Source organism: Cyprinus carpio, chromosome B2, assembly GCF_018340385.1.
Source record: "Cyprinus carpio isolate SPL01 chromosome B2, ASM1834038v1, whole genome shotgun sequence".
Taxonomy (NCBI): Eukaryota; Metazoa; Chordata; class Actinopteri; order Cypriniformes; family Cyprinidae; genus Cyprinus; species Cyprinus carpio.
The window spans coordinates 17,327,679-17,349,206 of record NC_056598.1 but is presented as its reverse complement, the minus strand read 5'-3'; the positions used below and the strand labels follow the sequence as shown (position 1 = coordinate 17,349,206).

The window sequence follows — 21,528 nt, the reverse complement described above, 5'->3', positions numbered from 1 at the left end:
CTGCCTTCCAGAACATAAAACACTGAGGAGAGGCTGAGATTGAAGAGCAAGAGCAGTGCAGCCCATAAATGATTCATGAGCTTGTGGTCACGCCACACTCTTTAAAATACTGGGCTCTTGATGAAGCATCAAAACAAAACCAGATTAAGCATCTCATTCTCATTCCTGGCAAGTTCAAATTAAATTTTTTTAGTAGATTCCTCAGTGGTGGGTTTTGTACTTCAAAGTGTTTAGGCCTTAATCAAAATACGTGGCTACCCAACTACTAAAACTACATTGTAAAAATGTTGTGAAAAGGTTGTGATAACATTTCAATTCATATACTTAATAAGTCTGATGTTGTGCGTGTGTTTGTGTGTGTGTGTGTGTGTGTGTGTGTTTTACATAATATGTATTGTCACAATGCTCCAGAAACATTTAGAGATTACATTTGAGACTTTAGTGTAGCCTTTTTTGATATTTCCCTAAAAAGTAAATTAAATTGTCACAGACTAGTTTATATGAATCACATAATCTAACCAGCATATGGTTGTTTTTTAGACATAAACATACTTTCTGTAAATAAAAGTATTGTCACTATGTGTTTTTGAAATATCTAATTCAGAAGTACAGATTATGTGTTTTTAAAAATTAAAATGATGCAGATTGGTCTGGTTTTATTTGCATAGTAGAAATGTGATTTGAATATGTAAACTGCTCATTATTGATACTTTGTTCAATTTTAAATTATAGAATGTTTTTAAAGCATTTTATTGCAAGGTAACCTAACAGCAATCAAAATGTAACATGGTTAAACATTAAGCCCTTGCTGAGTAACTACCAGCTTATTGAAACACACATCATATGGAGCTGTTTTATTTTCTGACTTAGGTGTTTTTATTAGCCTGCTAGATGAAATTACCTTTCGTGTCTTTTTTCACAGACGGACAGAAGGATATAGAGGAGGAGCTCACCACAGGTCTGGAACTTGTAGATTCCTGCATCCGATCTCTTCAAGAATCTGGTATTCTGGATTCACAGGAATTCACTGCAGGCGAAAGTAAGGAGCCGTCTTAAATGCTGGAAGTTTAACACAATTAAGACATTACTTAGACTGAACAAAGCTGATGACTTCTAAATGTTCTGATCCTGCAGAGTTGTGATCTTAAGCTGAAATGATTGATAGCCGGGGACTATAATTTACATTCTCTGAGTGTTCTTTTACAGAAATGCATGTGTAACAGCCCATAATACGAGCTTGCAGGTGTTGCTCTGTAGAGTGTATCCACATGAGCTTGGTATATCCTCCAGCTTTCTGAAATTCATGAGTGAGACACACTGCCTCCCTTATTATGCATAATAGTAGCTTAATGCATCAATTACAGGTTATTTCTGAACTGAGTTTTTTTGGACAACGAATTCAAGGAGGCAACAAATGTTCCAATAAAGCATGTCAAAAAGCATATTCACCCTGCTGAGAGTTTCAGGCCCACCTCATCTGAACAGATTAAAATATGAATACTCTGAACAGTTGATATATTTTCAAAGGCTCGGTTTCTTAGCATTTAAAAGAGGTTGAGATATACAGTAGCGTAAAAAAGGTTTCCGAATAACCTAAAAATATGGTTTATATATATATATATATATATATATATATATATATATATATATATATATATATATATTATATTTTATATTATATTAACATCAAATATGACTTAACATAAGATTATACAAACAAAAATAGTTTCTGAAGGGGTAAGATCAGGTAGAAATACACTACTGTTCAAAAGTTTGATGATTTTTGATTGATTTTATATATTTTGTAAAAAATCTTTTTAAAATAAGTCTCTTATGCTCATCAAGAGAACATTTGTTCGATCAAAAATACAATAAAATGTCTCCAGGTTACGTATGTAACCATGGTTCCCCGAAGGGAATGAGACCCTGTGTCTGAAAACGGTATGGGAACGCCCCCAGCGTGATCACGCTCTGAATTACGTGTAATCAGTCCAATGGAAGGGTGAGACGTCATAGGCAGGTGACGTAGCAACCAGGAAGCTATAAAAGCATGTGAGGTGGAACCGGCATCAGCTTCTAGGAATGAAGCAAATGCTCGCAGGGATGCCGGAACAATGGCCCTGAGAAGCACCGTCTCATTCCATTCAGGGAACCATGGTTACATATGTAACCTGGAGATGTTCCCCTTCAGGAACTCGAGCTGCGTCGGAAAACGCAATGACTGCAGTGAGGATCGACTTAATCTGAGGAGGAGATAACTGTGCTTGGATAGTGGTCGAATCCAACACCACACCCAGATAAATGGTCCTCTGTAATGGAGAAATCACACTTTTCTTGGCGTTTAGTCTTAACACCAATTCTTTCATGTGAGCAATAACAACATCTCGATGTTGATCCGCCATCTGATCCGATTGAGCCAAAATCAACCAATCGTCGATGTAATTCAGTATGTGGATGCCCTGGAGTCACAGGGGAGCCAGAGCAGCATCCACGCACTTCGTGAAAGTACGGGGTGAGAGTGCAAGGGCGAAAGGAAGAACCCGATATTGGTAAGCTTTGCCCCTGAAAGCAAACCTTCGGAACTCCCTGTGATGAGGAAGGATGGAGACATGAAAGTACGCATCTTTTAGATCTATCATAACAAACCAGTCCTCGGATCTGATCTGAGACACAACTTGCTTGATGTTGAGCATTCTGAACTTCAGTCTCATGACTGAGTGATTCAACTGATGTAGATCTAAAATAGTACGCAGCCCCCCATCCTTCTTTGGAGCAATGAAGTACCGGATGTAGAACCCGGACTCCCTGTCTTGAGGAGGGACCAGCTCGATGGCCTCCTTCCTCAAGAGAGTGTTGACTCCCTGTTATAATACCAGAGCCTACTCGGGGCCCACAAGTGTGGGAAAGACCCCGTTGAACAGTGGTGGAGGAGTGCCGAACTGAATGCGATAGCCTTTGGATTGCTAAATAGGCGAGGACTTCCTCTGAAGCACGACCCTCAGATTGGGCTTCGACTGCGAAGCCCTAGGATCCAGTCTCTCGAGACTAGCCTGCGGTGTACTTGTGGCTGCGAATCCGGTGCCCTGAAGTAGCGAATCCTCATCGACGCCCTCCACATCAACCTCCTCAGAGGAAGATGGGTGGAGCATCGAGCCCATTCCCCGGGGGGAAGAAACTGCAGTGCGGACTTCTGATCCCAGAGAGCGGGCACCAGATCTGGCGGGTGAGGAAAGAGATAGGGCCTCGCCCGTCTCCATTCCCTCTGCCAAATCCAATTTAGAACTACACGTATGCACCCGCCGCTCAGCCTCGGCTGAAGCGGGACCAGCATCAGACATTGCTTCTTATTTCTTTCTTTCTTTGACAAACAACACCAAATAAGATTCTTACAAAAGAGATTTTGACTGACACAACACAGAGCGCTTCGCTGAATGACAGAAAGCTGACGCCGGTTTCACCTCACATGCTTTTATAGCTTCCTGGTTGCTATTTCACTCGCTCTTCCATTAGACTGATTACACATGTGATTCAGAGCGTGGTCACGCTGGGGATGTTCTCGCAGCGTTTTCTGATCCAGCTCGAGTTCCTGAAGGGGAAACAGCAATTTTGTGAAATATTATTACAATTTATAACAACTTTTGTTTAGTTTTAATATACAGTATTTTAAAATAATTAAGTAATTTATTCCTGTGATGGCAAAGCAGCCATAATTTTAGTCTTCAGTGTCGCATGATGCTTGAGAAATCATTTTAATATGTCGAAGGTGGTGCTCTAAAACCATTTCTTATTATCAATATGTTAAACAGTTCTGCTGCCTTTTTTTTGTGGAAGCTGCGATACATTTTTTTCAGGATAAGTTTAAAAGAATAGAATTTATTTAAAAGAGATTAGATTTAGTTTTTATGGTCACTTTTGATCAATATAATACATCTTAGCTAAATAAAAGTATTAATTTCTTCATGGGAGACCCAGTGAAATCATAACAGTTCTGTGGCTTTTAGTCTATGTTCATGTACATGTACTTTTGAATAGTCAATATGCTAACATACTTTTAAAAGTTAAAAAATAAATATACTTACATATATTTTCTGATCTTGGGTTCAGTATCTAGACTCTATGCCTAGTTTTAATTATCACAGAAACACTACACATAGCCTTCACTCACACTAGCCATTGGTGTCAATTACTGATTAATCTTATCAATGCAACACATGTAGTTTGACACAGCTGTAACTAAACAAACTTAACTGCAGGAAAAGAAAATTAAAGCATGATCTAGAACATTAAATATTGAGCAAACTGCTAAATAAATCAGCGTACATGGATACATGGACCCTTAATGGTTTTTAATGAACTATCTTGCAAGACAGATAAAGTATGTTTTGTATTTATTTACTCGGCTGTAGGGGTTTCACTCTCTGTAGTTGTGAGTTATAAATAGAATTCAGCTGAAATATTTATCGGCTCTGATCTAAAATGCAGGTCATAGAGTGTGGAGATAAAACCCCTCTCCCCAAACAGATAAGTGACCAGCCACCAGGACATAGATTGTCCACCGCACAACCACTCTGTAGGGCAGCAAATGGCATCTTAAGATGTCTAAAATGCTTGGGTTGAGACTGGAGAAGGACCAGAATTCTGATTATGGATTTATGAAACTTTTAGCTCTTACTGTAAATGTGCCTCTTTTTGAATCTGATAGTGGCTAAAGTGGTTATAGTAGTAAACTCCAGCCATTTTCAATAACTGCAGTCGGACAGTTTCTGATATTACTGGGTCATCTGAAATGACCCAGTTATCATCTTCAGTGGATTTGAAGTCACACTGTCACATAGACTCTCTACTGTATGTCTCTGTGTATGTGTCAGTTTATGGGAAATCTTTTCATAGACTACAAACCTTTATTGGTTTTCTTTTAATCTCCATATTTTCAGCCTATTTTTGTTTGAAAGAGAATCAGAGATGAAAATGTAGCTAGTGAATATCACTAAAATAAGATGTTTCCTAATTGTTATTCATCTTACAGCATGTTGGGGCATGTATATCTTTTGTAAACAAATATTATTGCTCTGTCAGGCCATTTCAAACTGGCACCTCTTTAAAAGATGAAACATCTTTAGGTGCTGTCAGACATCCTCAGAAGAGGAGAAACATGCCCTGACAGTGCTGAAATAAGCTTCGGGTAACATGACAAAAACCACACACCGTCATGATCGACTTTGCAGGATGTCAGAGATTAAACAGCATGCAGACTTGTCACTGTGCATGCAGGTGATATCTGGTGCTATATAGCAGTGATTACCGTAAAGGAATCACGTTCCAAGGTTACAGAAATTTGGATTTTGCTTTGTTAATCCCGTAAAGCATAAATTATGACTTATATATATATATATATATGGTTAATTTAATTAAACACTGTTTACTCTTAAATGTTTATGTTCATAAATGTTCATATATCAGTGTTGAATACTTTTGTAGAAAATGCAGTACTTTTTTCAGGATTCTTTGCTGTTTAATGCATCCTTGAATTTTCATTAAGAAAAGATTTTTGTAGTGTATATATATATATATATATATATATATATATATATATATATATATATATATATATATATATGAATGTATGTATGCTGTGCTGTTCTATATACTGTATGTAGAATTTAAATAAATAAAACTACATTTAACTTCAAACTACAAACATTTTATTAAAATGAATATGAATACAAAATGAATATTTCATCAACATATTAATATTTCTGCCTTTTTTTTTACATGTGTCATTGGTTTGACCCACTTGCTCAGTGAAGTTTTTGATTTTCTTTCAGTCTTTTAACAAAGTGGATATACTCATATGCTTATGACCTCCTTTGAAGTGTTTAGAATGTTCAATATAATATAACATGCTCTGTATTTCTAAAGCAGTTTTACTTATTTCAGTTACACTTTCATCCTTTTAAATGTCTCAGCCAGTCAAACGAAATTCCGTTATTTAGCCAGTTTCTATAGTTTCTCAAACTCCTTCATTTGGTTTAAAGCTGCTTCAGCTGTTTTTCCCCAACAGTATTTAATTTTTTAGTTTCAAAGTGAATCATGTCCAATTTAATAATGTGTTAGGGTCATTCTGAATGATATCTAGTACAATATTTAAAAGGAACACATTTCTAGCAGTACTTGTGCCTAATTTATGTGATTGTGAGGGACGTACTGTAAAGGACTGGGAATCACTGCTGTATGGCACAGTGTCAGGCTGTCAGTACAGGAGGGCCGAGCGAAGAGAAGGGACTGCGATTTCTGTTCATGCTGACCCCATTTTCTTGAATGTGTGCACACTGAGTGTCTTCCAGCAGTGATTAATTATGCATGCCTATTCTGTCCATCTACTCACTGTGAGGCTTGAAATAATGAGCAGTATAAAAGAAAGTAAAACTGTGTAGAACTGTGGATGGAGGCTGGAAGACAATGAAAGAATATGAGATGAAATGGTAAAGCAATTAACCAATTTTACGAAGGTAAAATAAGGTGAGGGGAATTATATAGACAGAGAAGAGAGGGTAACAAGATTTGCATCTCCTGAAGGAAATACCTGAGCTTGCAAGACAGCAGAAGAAATAAAGTTTTATGTAAGTTTAGAGTTTAAGCTTGGATTCTATGTAAATGCTATACTGCATCATGCCGCTTTTGACAGAGTTATAAAAATCGTCATACTTGGCTGAACACAAGAATGAATAGTCACTGTTAATGAAGTTATACATGGTTAAATATATGCAAAGATTTCAATTCTATATGCAAATAGGTAGCATGAAAGACCAACTGCAAATCAGTATCTCTGTTGGAAATAAATGAGTGATTGTTAAAGTTAATCTTACATATTTTCAAGTTGAACTGTTTTGTCATATATTTCTTTTTTCCCAAATGTCCCCTTCACAGGACCAGGCATCCTCTCTCAGAGTGCTTTGCAGCTCAATAATCAAGAGGGCACCTTTCCCTATCCGGTCAGTTACCATAGCAACCAGACCCTGGCCCTCGGTGACCTGTCGGCCTCCCAGCCTCCTCGCAGTGGTCAGGTGGGAGGAGTGTTACATAGCTATAATCAGGTGGGGATTCATCTCTTTGTGAAAACTCTGATTTTGACCCTCTTGTCTTAAACCGTGTGAATTTTACCCTGTTTTATGAGAAAACCCTCTGGGGGGAATTCACTAAGTAGTGCGTCTGCTAATACCACTGTTTATGTGTATGAACTGCCTTGATGTTTTTAGTATTCTTTTTTTCAGTCATGTCTTTTGCCTTATTAAAATCATTTATAATTTTAGTCAGTTGTACTCAGACTAAATGCATCTCATTTTAGTTGAAGGATTTGACAAATCAAACATTTTATATATTAAATAATATTTTAGATATAAACATAACACTGCAAGATTTTAAAAATATATTGACAATGTTTTTTAATGTTTTTGATATTTTTGGAGATGGAGCCCCATGCACGACATGTAAAAAAAAAAAAGCTTGTTCCGCATCTTTATTCATGGCTATGTTTAATTAATTTGTTCCCTCATATTAATTTAATTAAATTGTGGCCACGTTGTCTATTCCAGTCTGAATTAGTACCACAATTTTCTAAAACAATGCAACAAATGAATGTTGTGTTTTTCCTCACATCAACTTTTAACAAAAACATAAAAAATATAATATCATCAATAGTATGATTTAATTAAAATTGTTTAATTGTAATCAAGATGATTTTTTGTTTTGTCTTTGTTGACGAAATCAAAAAACCCTTTCGTTGAAAAGAATAACCCTGTTGCAGAATTCAAGTTTGTGATGCAAATGAGGCTACAATGTTGCGCAACTATAAATGCGCAATCTTTACTGAGCCTAAATTAAATAAGAAAGGATCCTTGTTTATGCTGAATAGAATGACAGTGACTTAAATCCTCATTTGCATTTAAACTGGACTATGAACTGTTGCTGCACTGAATTACCAATCGCAAAAAGTGGCGCAAGAGTTTAGTGAATTCACCCCGTTTTCCCTTGAAAATATCATGTCGGTCACCATCACTTAGCTCACAGCTTCTAGAAGAGTGAAATTTTAGCTTTTTACATGTCACTTACCTCCAGGTGACGTCTAATCGTGTTGCCCAGCTGGCTGCCAGAGAGACAGCCGCCCGGGCCCATTCTCGAGACTCCTTTGCCCAGAGTCATGGCAGTGCATTCCACATGCCTGACGATCAGCCAGCAGCCCCTGTAAACTATTCCTGCTCCACTCTACCAGCCCAGCGAGTGAGCTCTCCCTTTTCCATGCAGGCTTTGGGCTCCCCATCCAAACTGCAGAGGCTGGGCTCAGCCTCTGACATGCCCAGCTACGCCACTCTGGCGCGGGTATCGTCTCCCAAGCAGTCCCCGAGCCGGCTTGCCAAGTCCTACAGCACCAGCTCTCCCATCAACATGGGGGCGGGAGGAGGGTCTTCCTCTTCACCGCTGCACATGGCCGGACCGGGCAATGCCTCCAGCTCGTCTCCACTACACCAGCTCAGCGCTGCAGTGGGAAGCTATGCCACTCTGTCCCCCACCAAGCGTATGCTCCACACCACTGATCATTACAAGATCTCTCATGAGCTGTACGCCAACGCCACCCTCCAGAGACCCGGCAGTCTGGCAGGTCAGTGCGATTTATGGGATACATCCTTTCAGTTTGGTAGCATCACCATCAAAAACACATAAGCACTGGTCATTTTCACACTTCATCATCAGACAGATGGATGAGAATTTGACACTGTTGTTTCCAAGTGTATTTATAGCATTTTTGTTCTGGTTAATGGTGCTTGAGATTCTGCCTTTGTCCATGATGTAGGTTCCAGGGGTTCGTACAGCAGTCAGCACAGTCACCTGGGCTCGGAGTTCAGACCCCTGCAGTCTCCTGAGCACCACATCGACCCCATTTATGAGGACAGAGTCTATCAGAAAGCCCCCCTGAGGAACTTCAACCAAGGCCAGGGTAAGATAGCAGACATCAGGTTCTCTAACAATTTAATGTCAATAACAAAATCGTCGCATCTAGAACACCATGTCTCTGGTACAAGCACGTTTATGAAATAAAAGGCTTGTTTAGGCTTTCTTTTTGTTCAAAATAGAAATGTTTTCCCAAGTGCCCAGTTAATAGCAGTAAGCGGCTAGACATCATCACATTAAATTTATCACATAGTATCAAGTTTTTGCTTTTAAGGTTTTAAAGTCAGTTTACTTCCGTTCACATTTTGTTTTGAGCTGAAAATAATATATCATCAACTAATTTATGGTGCGTTATGGCATGTCTAGATGCCTTTTAAAAAATTTCTTGCCTAAAAAACAGTGTACTCTATATAAAAGCACAGGCCACTTTACATTTACATGTTTGCAGGCTAATTAATGTGCTTTTCAGGGTTTCTGCTTTAACAGCCATAAAAAGCATGTATGTTTGTTCAATCAAAAATCAGTTACTCGTTTACTCAAACTCATGTCATTCCAAACCTGTATGACTTTCTTTCTTTTTATTTTGAAAAGTGTGGCAGTGGGTTTTTTTGTTCATGCAAAAGGTTAGTGGCGTCCACTGTTGTTTTGGACCCAAGCATATCTTCTTTTAGGTTCCACAAGAAGAAAGAAAGTCATACATGTTCATAATTTCTGTTATGTTATAGTATTTTATACCAATTTGTATGCTGTAAGAGTTTATTTATTGCTTGGCGTTGTGTTTTAAACTATCCTGTGCTGACATGGCATAAAAAATAAAAGAATAAACAAATGAACATTTAAAAAATAAAAAAGTGTATTTGGAATAATAAAAAATAAAATCGTGCACATCAGGCTTGTGCAATAAAAAGTAAATGTTCGTGTTGACTTTAAAGCGGGAATGTTTCCAGCACGGCTCTGAGCTCCAGTCAGCTGGAAAACTCTGCTGTCAGGATGAACAGCCCTCAGTGGTGGTTTCTGGGTAGCTATTCAAATCTGAACAAAAGCAGGCCAGAAGAAAAAAAACTGTTTTGCATTCACACTCAGGCAAGCTAATAAAGCACCTACTGAAGAGCTATCATTATGGGTCAGTTTGTTATTTTGATGGATTAACATGATTTCTGTTCTGTTTTGCTCCTCCTGTCCTCCTTCTCTCTTATGACTGAAATACCTGGTCAACATGTAATGTTTTTCACCCTTTGCTGCACCCAAAGATCCAAAGAACCACTTTTGTGACCAGGTCCTTAACTTTCTGCCCTGTCCCTACTCTCTTGTTGTAGCCCCTTCCTCTCCTGGTGTTGACTCCATACCCTTGCAGCGCACAGGAAGCCAGAATGCCACAGGAACATTCCCCCGTACCGGCTATGCCACTGGCCCTGGTGCCTCCACCGCTGACTATGCCAACCCCTACCGTACACTACAGTTCTGCCCCTCCACAGACTCCCCCTACAGCAAATCAGGACCTGCTCTGCCCCCGGAGGCAACGCTGGTCAGGTCGCCCTCTGTGGACAGCATCCAGAAGGACCCCAGGTGAGTTCTCCCATTGTCTAATGCATCTTGAAGGAACTGCATATGGTGATCTCATCCTGTTAGTGAGAATTAGAGCCGAACTGACATGCTGTGTGATTAACAAACAAATAGAGCTTTACACGCACATAGGTTGTTTAATTAAGACACTGCAGGGGAGAGTGGGGTAAGCTGTGCCACTGTTTATTTTGCATTTTTAAGCTGACACAACGTACCTCAAAGCATCTGACACACTTTAACCCACAGATACAGTACCGTTCAAAAGTTTGGGGGTCAGTACTTTTTTTATGGTTTTTAGACAAATATGGTATGCTCAGATATTTTGAAACATTATTTAAATTTAAATAATGTTTTTATTATTTTTAGCAGAAATATTTCTTATTATTTGTATTTAAAACAGTTGTGTTACGTGGTATTTTTGTGGAAACTACAATACATTTTTTTCAGGATTCTTTGATGAATAGAAAACTCAAAAGAACAGCATTTAGACATCTTTTATTACATTATAAATATCTTTACTCTCTCTTTTGATCAATTTAATGCATACATGGTGAATAAAAGTATTGATTTAAAATAAAAAATGTGGTATACATACATTTTATTTCTATTTATTTTTTTGCCAAAAACAAATGTCAAATTGACCAATATAAGATATATTTTACGATATCAGTGTAGATAATAAATGAGCATCACTATTTTTTTGCATCTCCCAGTCACAAGCAGCTGTACATGATGCTTCCTTTCTAAATCTTTGGTCACAAATGTGCAGTTTGCTTGATTAAGGGCACATCTTACTTCACTCTCCCCTACATCATAAATCAGACTTCACATGATGGCACTTCCTGTAGTACCTTAGTTTGCCTGTGTACACTTACAAAACCACAAAAAGGTATTACACATTTGTTACAGTTGTAAACATTCTTCAGGAATGATAGCGCATGATTTTATGGATTATATAGGTAGTCAGTTCCACCCTTTTCACTCAGTCTTTATATTGGTATTAAGCATATTTTTGGTTTTATCGTATGACATTAATTTGATATGCTGAGAGGCCATTGACGATCATCTCTTGTGAGTGTATTATAGGACTTTCTCTTTTTTGGTTTGCTTGCTTTTTTCTGCTGATTTGACCTTCTTTTGTTTTGTTTGTTTTTTTCTTGTCATCCCTTCTGTTGACTCCTCATGCTTTTGTTTCTCTCCCATGTCTTTTCACTGCTAGTGGCTATGGTGGAGATGGTATGACGTGTGATGCATTGCATTTACTGGCTGCAAACAAATGCACAGATATGCACAGACAATTTCATACTGTTACAGAACATGTCACAGTCGTCTTTTATCTTTGGTTCACTAATAGTGTTTGGTATATTAAAGGGTGGGTCTGGCAACAATACCAGCCACAGTTCATTATCAAAATCCTTGTAAATGATTCATAAAACAGCATTTTTAAACTTAAAGGTCATATGTAGAAAAATATTGTAATGTATATAGATAAAACACTGCATTATTTGTAACTCCTTGCACCTCCTGTATAGTTTTAGGGTTTTCAAACTTTTTGAATGTCATCAAGGACCCATAAATAAGATTATCTCCTTCTTAAAAGGTTTGAAAACCCCTGATAATTGTCTTGAGAAATGTACTGCTTTTCTAAAAGTAGAATGCAGAAGACTTCTTACCATATATCAGTGCTTGCACTGACTGGAAATGTGAAAGTTGATCTCACCCACAAATCAACTGTTACAACTGCTAGTTCACACTGGAGTGGTATAGTTGGGAGATATTTTAGATTGTGTGAGACCCCTCTTTAATAAAAACCAACAAAGCAACAAATAAACATTGTAGTGCATGATGAGAGTCAAATGCAAGTGTGTAATTTGTTCATGCAGCAGCAAGAAGACAGCTAAACATAAATACATTAATTTTTAATGTCAAATCCCTTTGTGCTAGACATCTACCCTGTCTCTCTCTCTGCCTGTCTCCTGATAGGTACGACCCTGAATTCCTTGTCTGGAATCAAAATCAAGCCGAGCAAAGAATGACAAAGTAATCCAACATTTATTTACATTTCTACTCCTCATCTACAAAAGCACTGTTCTCCTCTCTACTCAACATCATATGCTAGGGCAGCATGACTGTGTTGAGACAAGCTATGCTTTACAGAATATGTCAGAAAATGTTTTTTTTATTTATTTTTTATGGATTTCCTTCCAACATTTCCGCATTCTGTTTACAAGAAGAGCACTAGACTTTGATTCATCCCTAGAAAGGTTCATTTGTGGTCAAGTCCAAAGTCATATTAATGATAGAAATTAGTTATAGTTACACAAAGAGCAGGTGTTCAGATCTGTGTTGGTTTTTCTAGGAGTGATACTTCATAGGAGACCAGAGTTTGTTCATTCCTGCAAAGCATCACATTGTGTGTGTGTGTGTGTGTGCATGTGTATGTCTCGTGTTGTGTTGTTTTTCATTGTTTTGTTATCATTTTATGTTAAAGCATGCTTGTTATCTTTTTATACTTTATTTAACACAATCGTCTTCCTATCAATGCAAGCAACAGACATGATTGTGTTGTTGTGTACCACATTTTGCATAATGAAGTCATTTTATTGGCAACAAAAGATATTTTAACACAGAGGTTAGTTCAGGTTGTCATTTAAAAGTGTATTAAGTGAAACTACGCTTTTACCATGTGTAACGTGTTTACCATGGTAACAAAATAGTTGTGTCAATAAAACTGTCAAATATGTCATTCGATAGAATTGGCATAACATTGAAAATTAAATGAATGAAACATGATAAGACACAATATAAACTTTTGTATAAATATATAATTTTTTTCTAAAATATATACTTTTTCTGAAGGAAAATATATACTTTAACAAGGATGGAATCATTAGATGAAAAGTGACTAAAGTAAATACTAAATATTTTTCAAATGTTTTCTTTTCTTTTGAGCTTTCTATTCATCAAACAATTCTGAAAAAAGTATCACAGATTTTACAAAAATACTGATCAGCACAACTGTTTTCATCATTGAGTATTAGAATGATTTCTGAAGGGTCATGTGACACTGAAAATTTAGGCCTAGTTTTGCCATCATAGGAATAAATTGCATTTTAAAATGTAGCTAAAAGATATTTTAAAATATTATTTTAAATTGTAATATTTCATATTGTTAATATGAAATAGATAGATAGATAGATAGATAGATAGATAGATAGATAGATAGATAGATAGATAGATAGATAGATAGATAGATAGATAGATAGATAGATAGATAGATTCATCATTTACCAAAGATTTATGATCCTCTGCATTTATCAAAATATTACAGACAAGACTTATATCCACCATTATAAGCCATATGCTTGTCGGTGATTCAACAGAACTCCTTTGGTTCTAGAATTATGCTATTAATGTAAGATGTGAGGATTTATTTGCCCATTTTGTGGAAATCAAATTTATGTGACTGTTTTGTTGAAAAATGTCAGAAGCTTTTGCCCGCTCAAGCATGTGGAAGCATTAATATAGTCTAATGCTGAGAAGTGCAGTGCAGATTCTCTGATCTGTGTTCTGAGTGGGTGGCTGGAGATGAAGTGGCCACTGAACGTGACAGAGACATTTCCTGACCTCTCTTATTGCAGACAGTTCAAGCCGCCTCTCAGGACCATTCAAGCATGTGTGCTGAATCCACAACACTGCTGACCACTATATCCTAAAGAGGGGGTCAACCGCAGGTCGCTCGTTCACACCCTGTTAGAGCTCACCGCTCCTGGCTGCACAAATCATATTTATGTGGCCTTTAGCAGCTCTTTGAGTCCCCAGTTTCTCTTACAGCTGTCAAAACAGTGTATTAGAGGTTTGTTTTACTGTAGGGTGAGAGCTGTCAGAATTAGTCACCTGTAATCTCAAACTGACTGGTGGTTACTTGCCCCAAACAACTTGATTTACTGAAGTAGAACATGATGGTCCTGAAGCAATATAACCCAACCTTTGATATATTGATACAAATGTTGTTCAGCCCCCTAAGCTAATTCTAAACTCTGATTGGTTGACCGGAATGTTCTGGATGACCAAATAAGGATGTTAATCAAATAACTAAGGATGTTAGAATGAAGAATACCTTGGGAGAATCCTGTTAAAGTTGGTATAAAAAGGAAATTGCAAATTATATATTTTTTTCTCTATTGTGACGTCTTATTGAATGAGAAAAGGGTCTATGGTGGGACTTGATTTTGTCCATTAGGAATTAGTTGGATCATTGTTGTTTGCTAATTACTGCAATGCCATGTGAGTGACAATTACTGTTGTCAAATGTGACCCTGGACCACAAAACCAGTAGTAAGGGTCCATTTTTAAGGGTCAATATTTTATGTTCCAGAGAAAGTCATACAGGTTTGGAACATGTTTGTGAGTTAACTATGGGAGAATTGTCATGACCATCTTTTCAAGGTGGAATAGAAAAATGGCTCTTAAGCAGTGCCTTTATCCATGAATCCACAATTCTTGTCTAATCTGTTTTGTATGCGTGCAGCCTTTGACTGAGCTGTCACATGTTGTTGTTCCAGCAGACATTTTCCCCATTTTCTTTCAGACAAAAGCACGCACCAGAATGGAAATGCATGAAGTGCATGTTTCATGTACGTGAAGTTTATTCAGTGCTGTGCTCTTGTTTGAATAGGAAAGCCAGGGAGCAAGCCGAGAAGACAGAGGAGCTCTATGCTCATTAGAGTGTTTGTTTTAACAGTCTGCACGCTTCATCGGCTAAGCCACAAGCTAGAGCTGCAGCGATTACATGGGCTGGTGACTGGTCTTATTTACTCTGTTCAACATGTGTAAGTTCTCTATTCATCTGCCCATAATGCCAGAAGCTAGTTGTATGACATACAAACAGGCCTGTAGTCTTAGCAATGCCACTTCTGTCTATGAGTAAGAAATGAAAAAGAACTGACTAATTGCATAGCGTTGACCTTATCAATGAAATCACTGCTGAAAATACTTGCTGATTATTTTTTTTTGTATTTATTTATTTATTTTGTCTTATTTGTCTTATTTTGACTTTGAAAATGAGGCACAAACTACTGTTAAATAGTTTTAAATAAAACGTAAGGATGCACAATATCTCATTATGTCAGTACATACAGTATAAACACATTGTGCCAGCCAATATAGGATATTTATTAAGGTTGCTGTTTCTAAGAGCTGTGTACATTTACGGTAAATTGAGTTTAGTTTATTTGTAGAAATTATTTCAAAAAGGAATATTTATTCTTCATTATTTCTTTAATATTTTATTATTCTTTAATGCTGTGCATTATAATGTTGTGATGCTTATATTTATATAGTTAGTGAACTATTATCTTGCAGTATTACATATAAATTATATACCTTAATAAATTCATGCAATACAATGTATAATATTTGTTATATGTATATATATATATAAATCCAGTTGTAGTATCTTGGCGATTTAGCTGCACTTTAGCTGCACACATATAAACTGACCAATAATTTACTTTTTGAGCATCATTGTGTATCTCACGTAAAGACTATATTAGATTTACCTCTGCTGCATCCCATTCAAAATATCAATCCATTAGCTTTATTTCTAATAATCATGCTCAGTCAAGCGTCCTGAATGCATAATTTATGATGCTTTTATTTGGCTGTTTTTTATGCCACGCAACATTCATAGGTCCACGAGGGGCTTCTCTTCTTCCTCTGGCCCCGTGGGTTGTTTCGGCTGTTGCGCTGAAACATGAAGCTGGGTTTTGTGGTGTTAATGTTTCTGCTATGGGAATGAAAGATAGACTCACCTGACTGAATCAGAACAAAAGCCCAAACAAAGACCTGTCACAAACAGGAGAGTTTGTCTCAATCCAGTGAGTGCTCAAATGTTACATCACCTTCTGCTGAAGGATTTTCAAACAGCATGCCTAGCAAACCTTTTATAAGTCCATGGACAACAAGACCCAATCCTTTCTTCCCTTAGCTTTATTCCAAAACCTAGTGAGCAGCTTCGCCGCATATATACTAAAAGCACCATCCTGGTTGTTGAAGAACCTCATAATTTGGAACTCTGTCTTTAGGCAGCAACTCAAGAGTTAGTTTTAATGGAGTTAAGTGGATTGCTGCAGGGATGACATGATTTTGTTGGCCAAACCAGAAGTTTGTATCATCCTGCGTCCCTCAACAAAAAAGCCAATATAATTTGTTATGTTCTGTGGTATTGCAGAAAATAAGCTCTGTGACCAACAAAAGTGTATGATTCTTACACATTTTGTTCACCAAGAAAATGAATAAAACTATCACAAATTTTAACACCTAAATACATTCAGCTGGAAGTAAAATCTAAAGTTAGGCTATAAATGAACTGCACCACGGTCACATGACGGCAAGGTCACCACCACAAGCAGCTCTTTATTTAAAATTGACAAATTTAAGACCTTTTTCCAGACAAGTAAAATCTTTAAAAACAAATGTTTAAAAAAATCAGGAGTGAGGTGTATTTTATGTTGTAGAATATTTATGTTTCTTGAGTTTTTTTATGTTGTAGAATAAAACATAAAAATGTATTGAGCTTATTTTAACCACAGACCCCTATTTCAGGCATTTAACCAAAAGCTCATTCAAAAACACCCGTTGACTTCGGAATGATGGAACTAGAATTTCAAAAAATACTAACTCATGTCTGGGTTTGAAGACTCAGTCTTGTAGCACCTTATATTTGCATGTAACTGGATTATACTAAGCCTAAGACTTACACTCTTAAAAATAAAGGCTCTTTATTGGCATCAATGGATCTATAAAGAACCTTGAACATCCATGGAACCTTTCAAATGCAGAAAAGGTTTTTTATAGTCGAAAATGGTTCTTTAGATTTTTTTAAATGTTCTTCAAAATGGTTCTTTTGGAAACTGTTCACTGAAAAATGTTTTTTCTATGGCATCACTGCAAAAACACCCTTTTGGAACCTTTATTTTTAAAAGTGTACACAAATACTGAGTAAAATAAATGGATTTTTCAGTATTGAATGAAATATAGGTTTATTTAATTTCTCATCTGCCATTTTGGACTTATTTTTCTTTCACTGAACAATGCACTGACTGAAAAAACAAGCCTTTGTCTTGGTCAATTTGGTCAAAACAAGGTATAATTTAAAGCAATGTAAGTTTTTACCTTAAAATATTAGGTTCATCATTCTAATGGTGCACTAACTTCTAATGAGGAGAATGGCTTCAGTTTATTTCCCACACCCCAACGCCCCCCAACCCCCCCCACACACACACACAAACCCAACAGTGTCTTTTTGTAACCGTCTACATGCATGCCTTGAAATACTGCCTATGAAGTCAGCATGCTAGGTTTTGGAACGGAGCCTCTCTCATTTCTGACTGTTAAAATGAAGGTCAACCCTCGGTTTAATTGTGCTGACGAGGGGGTGGATCCCGCAGGTGAAGGTTAAGGGACAAACGGTTTATTAGTAGACCAGCCACCCACCCACAGCATCTCTCCCTATCAGACCACGAGGGGTGAAATCACAAGTCTGAGCGCGCACATAACGAAAGAGCTCTCTGTTCTCTGTAGCGTGAATGAGTCATTTCCCAGCCAAATCCTTCTCCGGCTTTGGCAAGGGATGAAATTTTTTGCAGGCCTGGGCTCTGAGCAGACGTTTGATTATTCATGTTTGGTGATTAATGGTATGTTCATCCCAGCTTCAGCGGCCTGTCACAGTGACTGGAGCTGTGCTGTGGGGAGTGGCCTCACCCTGGCATTAATTGTGGTAATGGGGAGGTTAAGGATTTGGCTGCCAGTGACAGACCTGACAGAGAGGAGGGAGCATCACCAGGCTGCAGCAGCTTGCACTCTGCATATGTGTGTGTCCCTGTAGGACTGGCCTGCTGGGAATGATTCAGCGCTAAGGTTTAATGATGCAAACGAGGATGAGCAGGGTGCCATTACTATTCTGACTTTAATCATAAATGCTATAGTCGGTTTCTAGAGCAGCAGATATCTAATAAATCTCAGTGCCATGCTATGCACATTTAAATCATTACTTCACATTTAGTCCTCATTACTTATGTATGCATTCGTTCGTGCTGTGATGCTGTGTTATGTATGGATGTAGAGCACAAGAGACTGTCCACTTCTTTGGTGGCCTTGATGCTTGAAGAACTTTCCCCGTTTCTTTTCTACATTAATAAAGAAACTTCAGTGACACAACCAACTTGCTCAAAGTTGGAAACTGGAAAAAAGACAAGTACAAAATTTTGTATCCACCTTATTTTTTAAATGCAGAAGTAAGCTATTTTCCGTGAATGTGACTTTCAATAGGTAAATAACTAGAAGATTCACAAAGTGCAGTGAATGATTATTTGCAGTGTGTTTGTTTACGATAATCAGTATGAAAGCAGATACCAATTTGCAACATAAAGCAGCATAACAGACTGATTTTCACCATTAAAGGGGTGAAATGCTTTCTGTGCCTTGTCTGTAAACGAATCCGCGGTAAAATCCGCAGTGCTCCTGTAGCTCAAGTGGTAGAGCATTGCGTTACGAAGCGCAAGGTTGGGGGTTCGATTCCCCGGGAACACATGATAGGTAAAAATTGATAGCCTGAATGCACTGTAAGTCGCTTTGGATAAAAGCTTCTGCTAAATGCATAAATAAAATTAAGTGAAAAAAAGACCGAGTTCTAACTGACGCAGTCTGGAACTTTATTAAAAATAAAGTTCATCCACTCTTTCCTAACATTGGGATCAGAAGGAAGGCAATGTAAAGACTTGTTTTTCCACAGCTTGGCAACGCACAGCGTCTTGTTGTCTTCGGACCCATCTTTATTTTTTGTGTAGACCAGTGTCTGCTTGTTATTTACACCATAGCTGGGTTTCCATCACCCTGCTTTTATGCAAATTTTGAAGTATCGCATAAGAATCAAATGATGGAAACGCTGAATTTCGAATAAAAATGCATTAACTTGCAAAAACGTTTTTACGCTCGCTTGAGGTGGTTTTTGACTTGTGCGAAAAAGGGTTAATGCGAATAATGGGAGATCGAAATGCATTTTGCAAATAAATTCCTCCAAGTGCATCAAAAAAATCATGTGACTTTGCACTATGGGACGACAAATCCTGACTAACCAGCGGACCAATCTTGTTCCACAGCATCTGAAATGTTGTTATATATGGTCATTTGGAAATGTCAGAGCAAAGTCTGTCATCAAAGTATTTCTGTATAATTGCCTCCCAGAACTGTTAAACGACTGCGTTCCCAAACAGTAGCATCCACCTCCGAAAGCAAAAACCACATTCATTGTGTTTCGTCTGCTCATTCTGAGGTGCAAGTAATTTATTATATAGGAAAATTATTATATTCAGTAGCTTCTCCTACTTTCCTTAGTGATGTATAGTGCCAGTTTATCAGGAAGTGACGATTTTGTTCTCTTTGACTCGTTGGATGGAAACGGTGCTTGTTCGCAAATGTTTTGTGCGATATTCCATAAGTTAAATTCGCAACTTTGGATGGAAACCCGGCTCATGTCTGTGAATCAGTGGGCAGGGCTAAACAGGCAGCGATGTAGAAGCAGCAATTGTTCTTCTTGTGCAGAGGCAGTGTTTAGCCACAATATTACATCATAGGGTGGTACATTCCATAAGCTGTTGTTTTGGCAGACTGGCTTCAATATAAGTTGTTTTTAGACTTACAAGAAAGTTTTGAGTTCTGAAACTTACAGGGTGATTTTATAGCACAATGACCTTTATATGTCAAAAGATCAAGGGAATTTTGGTTTCTCAGTTCATGACCCCTTTAAAATAACTGAGAACAGCTGACATTCAAGTCCAAAATGGCTCACTTAAAAATTGTGAATAACACAATCGAATCAAGAATTTGACAATTTTTGTTTGAAACTGTCCTTATGAGTGAAGCATTGAAATATTCTCTCAAACAATTCATTCAAAACAGCGATTCATTCTGAGAGAAACTATGTGTTGCTCAGAGACAGAAAATGCTGCAGTGGCTTCACTTTATTTTTGATCGACAGAGCAAAAATATGCAGAGTAAATAAAACTGTCCCTAATGTTACACAGCATTAACTTTCTGTATTGTTTATTGAACTGTTGCATCACATTCACAAGATAGTTGGTTCCTTATGCTTGTATTATGTTATTGGTTGTAATATGTTATTGTCGAAGCAGCTAGCTTTAGCTTTTTGCTTTGCTAAACACAAATGTCACTTCTTTATGAACTCAGGAGCTCATAAAACATTGGGGCAATGCCTTCTGATTAACTGCCGTTCATAATTACATGAGGTAAACATTGAGTGAATAATTTCACTTTAGTGCACTAGTTAATTAACAGAGTCATTTTAGAGCTTCTGTCAAAAATTTATTTACACTAATTAACCTAGAGTTGACTTATGTGACAGCGCCACATTGATTACCATATAAACTTCATCCATTTTATAGTCATTTTTGTGTTACACTTTAATTACTGATTACTGCAAACATTATCAATTAGCCCGCTCCTGTGATTTATGACAGCCTCCTGTCATTGCAATCAATGCATTGGAGAGTTTGCCTTGCCGTTTTGTGGGCTGCTGGGCATTTCCTACTCTCTGTAATGGATTTGGTTCTCTGTTTTGTGAACAAAGCCCTCAACATAGCAGCTTAGTGAGATGTGATTTAAACAAGAATTCATTTCTCAAGGTTAAACAATGATAAAAAGCAACAAAGATACAGCAAGTGAAAACGAAGTACCCATCTTTCAGGATTATCTCCATTTTGACCTTTTCCCAATGGATCCCATTCTTCTTTTCTTGACCGCAATTGCCCTCTCAGGTTTACTGGTAGTGCTAGAGAGAAATGGGTAATTCTACAATAGATGTTTCCCATGGTGCCTCTTACCCAGAGATGTTTGTCCATCAAGTTGTTTTTTTTGCCAGCAGCGCATTTTCTCTTTACCTCTGCATCTTAGTTTTCCTTTTTTTGTTTCCCCTCCTTCCTTGTGCTCTCTATCTATCAT

The 21,528-nt window shown here is 37.5% G+C and overlaps 1 protein-coding gene across 6 annotated transcripts in view; it reads left to right on the top strand.

The window, feature by feature from the left end:
• Positions 1 to 21,528, top strand: part of LOC109077623 (catenin delta-2-like) — an 80,571-nt gene that overhangs the window by 34,200 nt on the left and 24,843 nt on the right. For 3 of the 6 annotated variants that reach the window (XM_042718400.1, XM_042718399.1, XM_042718403.1), the window contains 6 exons: positions 923 to 1,039; positions 6,928 to 7,094; positions 8,116 to 8,656; positions 8,849 to 8,992; positions 10,263 to 10,512; positions 12,493 to 12,549. In XM_042718400.1, coding sequence (XP_042574334.1) covers positions 923 to 1,039; positions 6,928 to 7,094; positions 8,116 to 8,656; positions 8,849 to 8,992; positions 10,263 to 10,512; positions 12,493 to 12,549 — 1,276 coding nt within the window. The remainder of the gene's footprint in view (positions 1 to 922; positions 1,040 to 6,927; positions 7,095 to 8,115; positions 8,657 to 8,848; positions 8,993 to 10,262; positions 10,513 to 12,492; positions 12,550 to 21,528) is intronic. The other 3 variants (XM_042718402.1, XM_042718401.1, XM_042718404.1) reach the window with 2 other exon arrangements.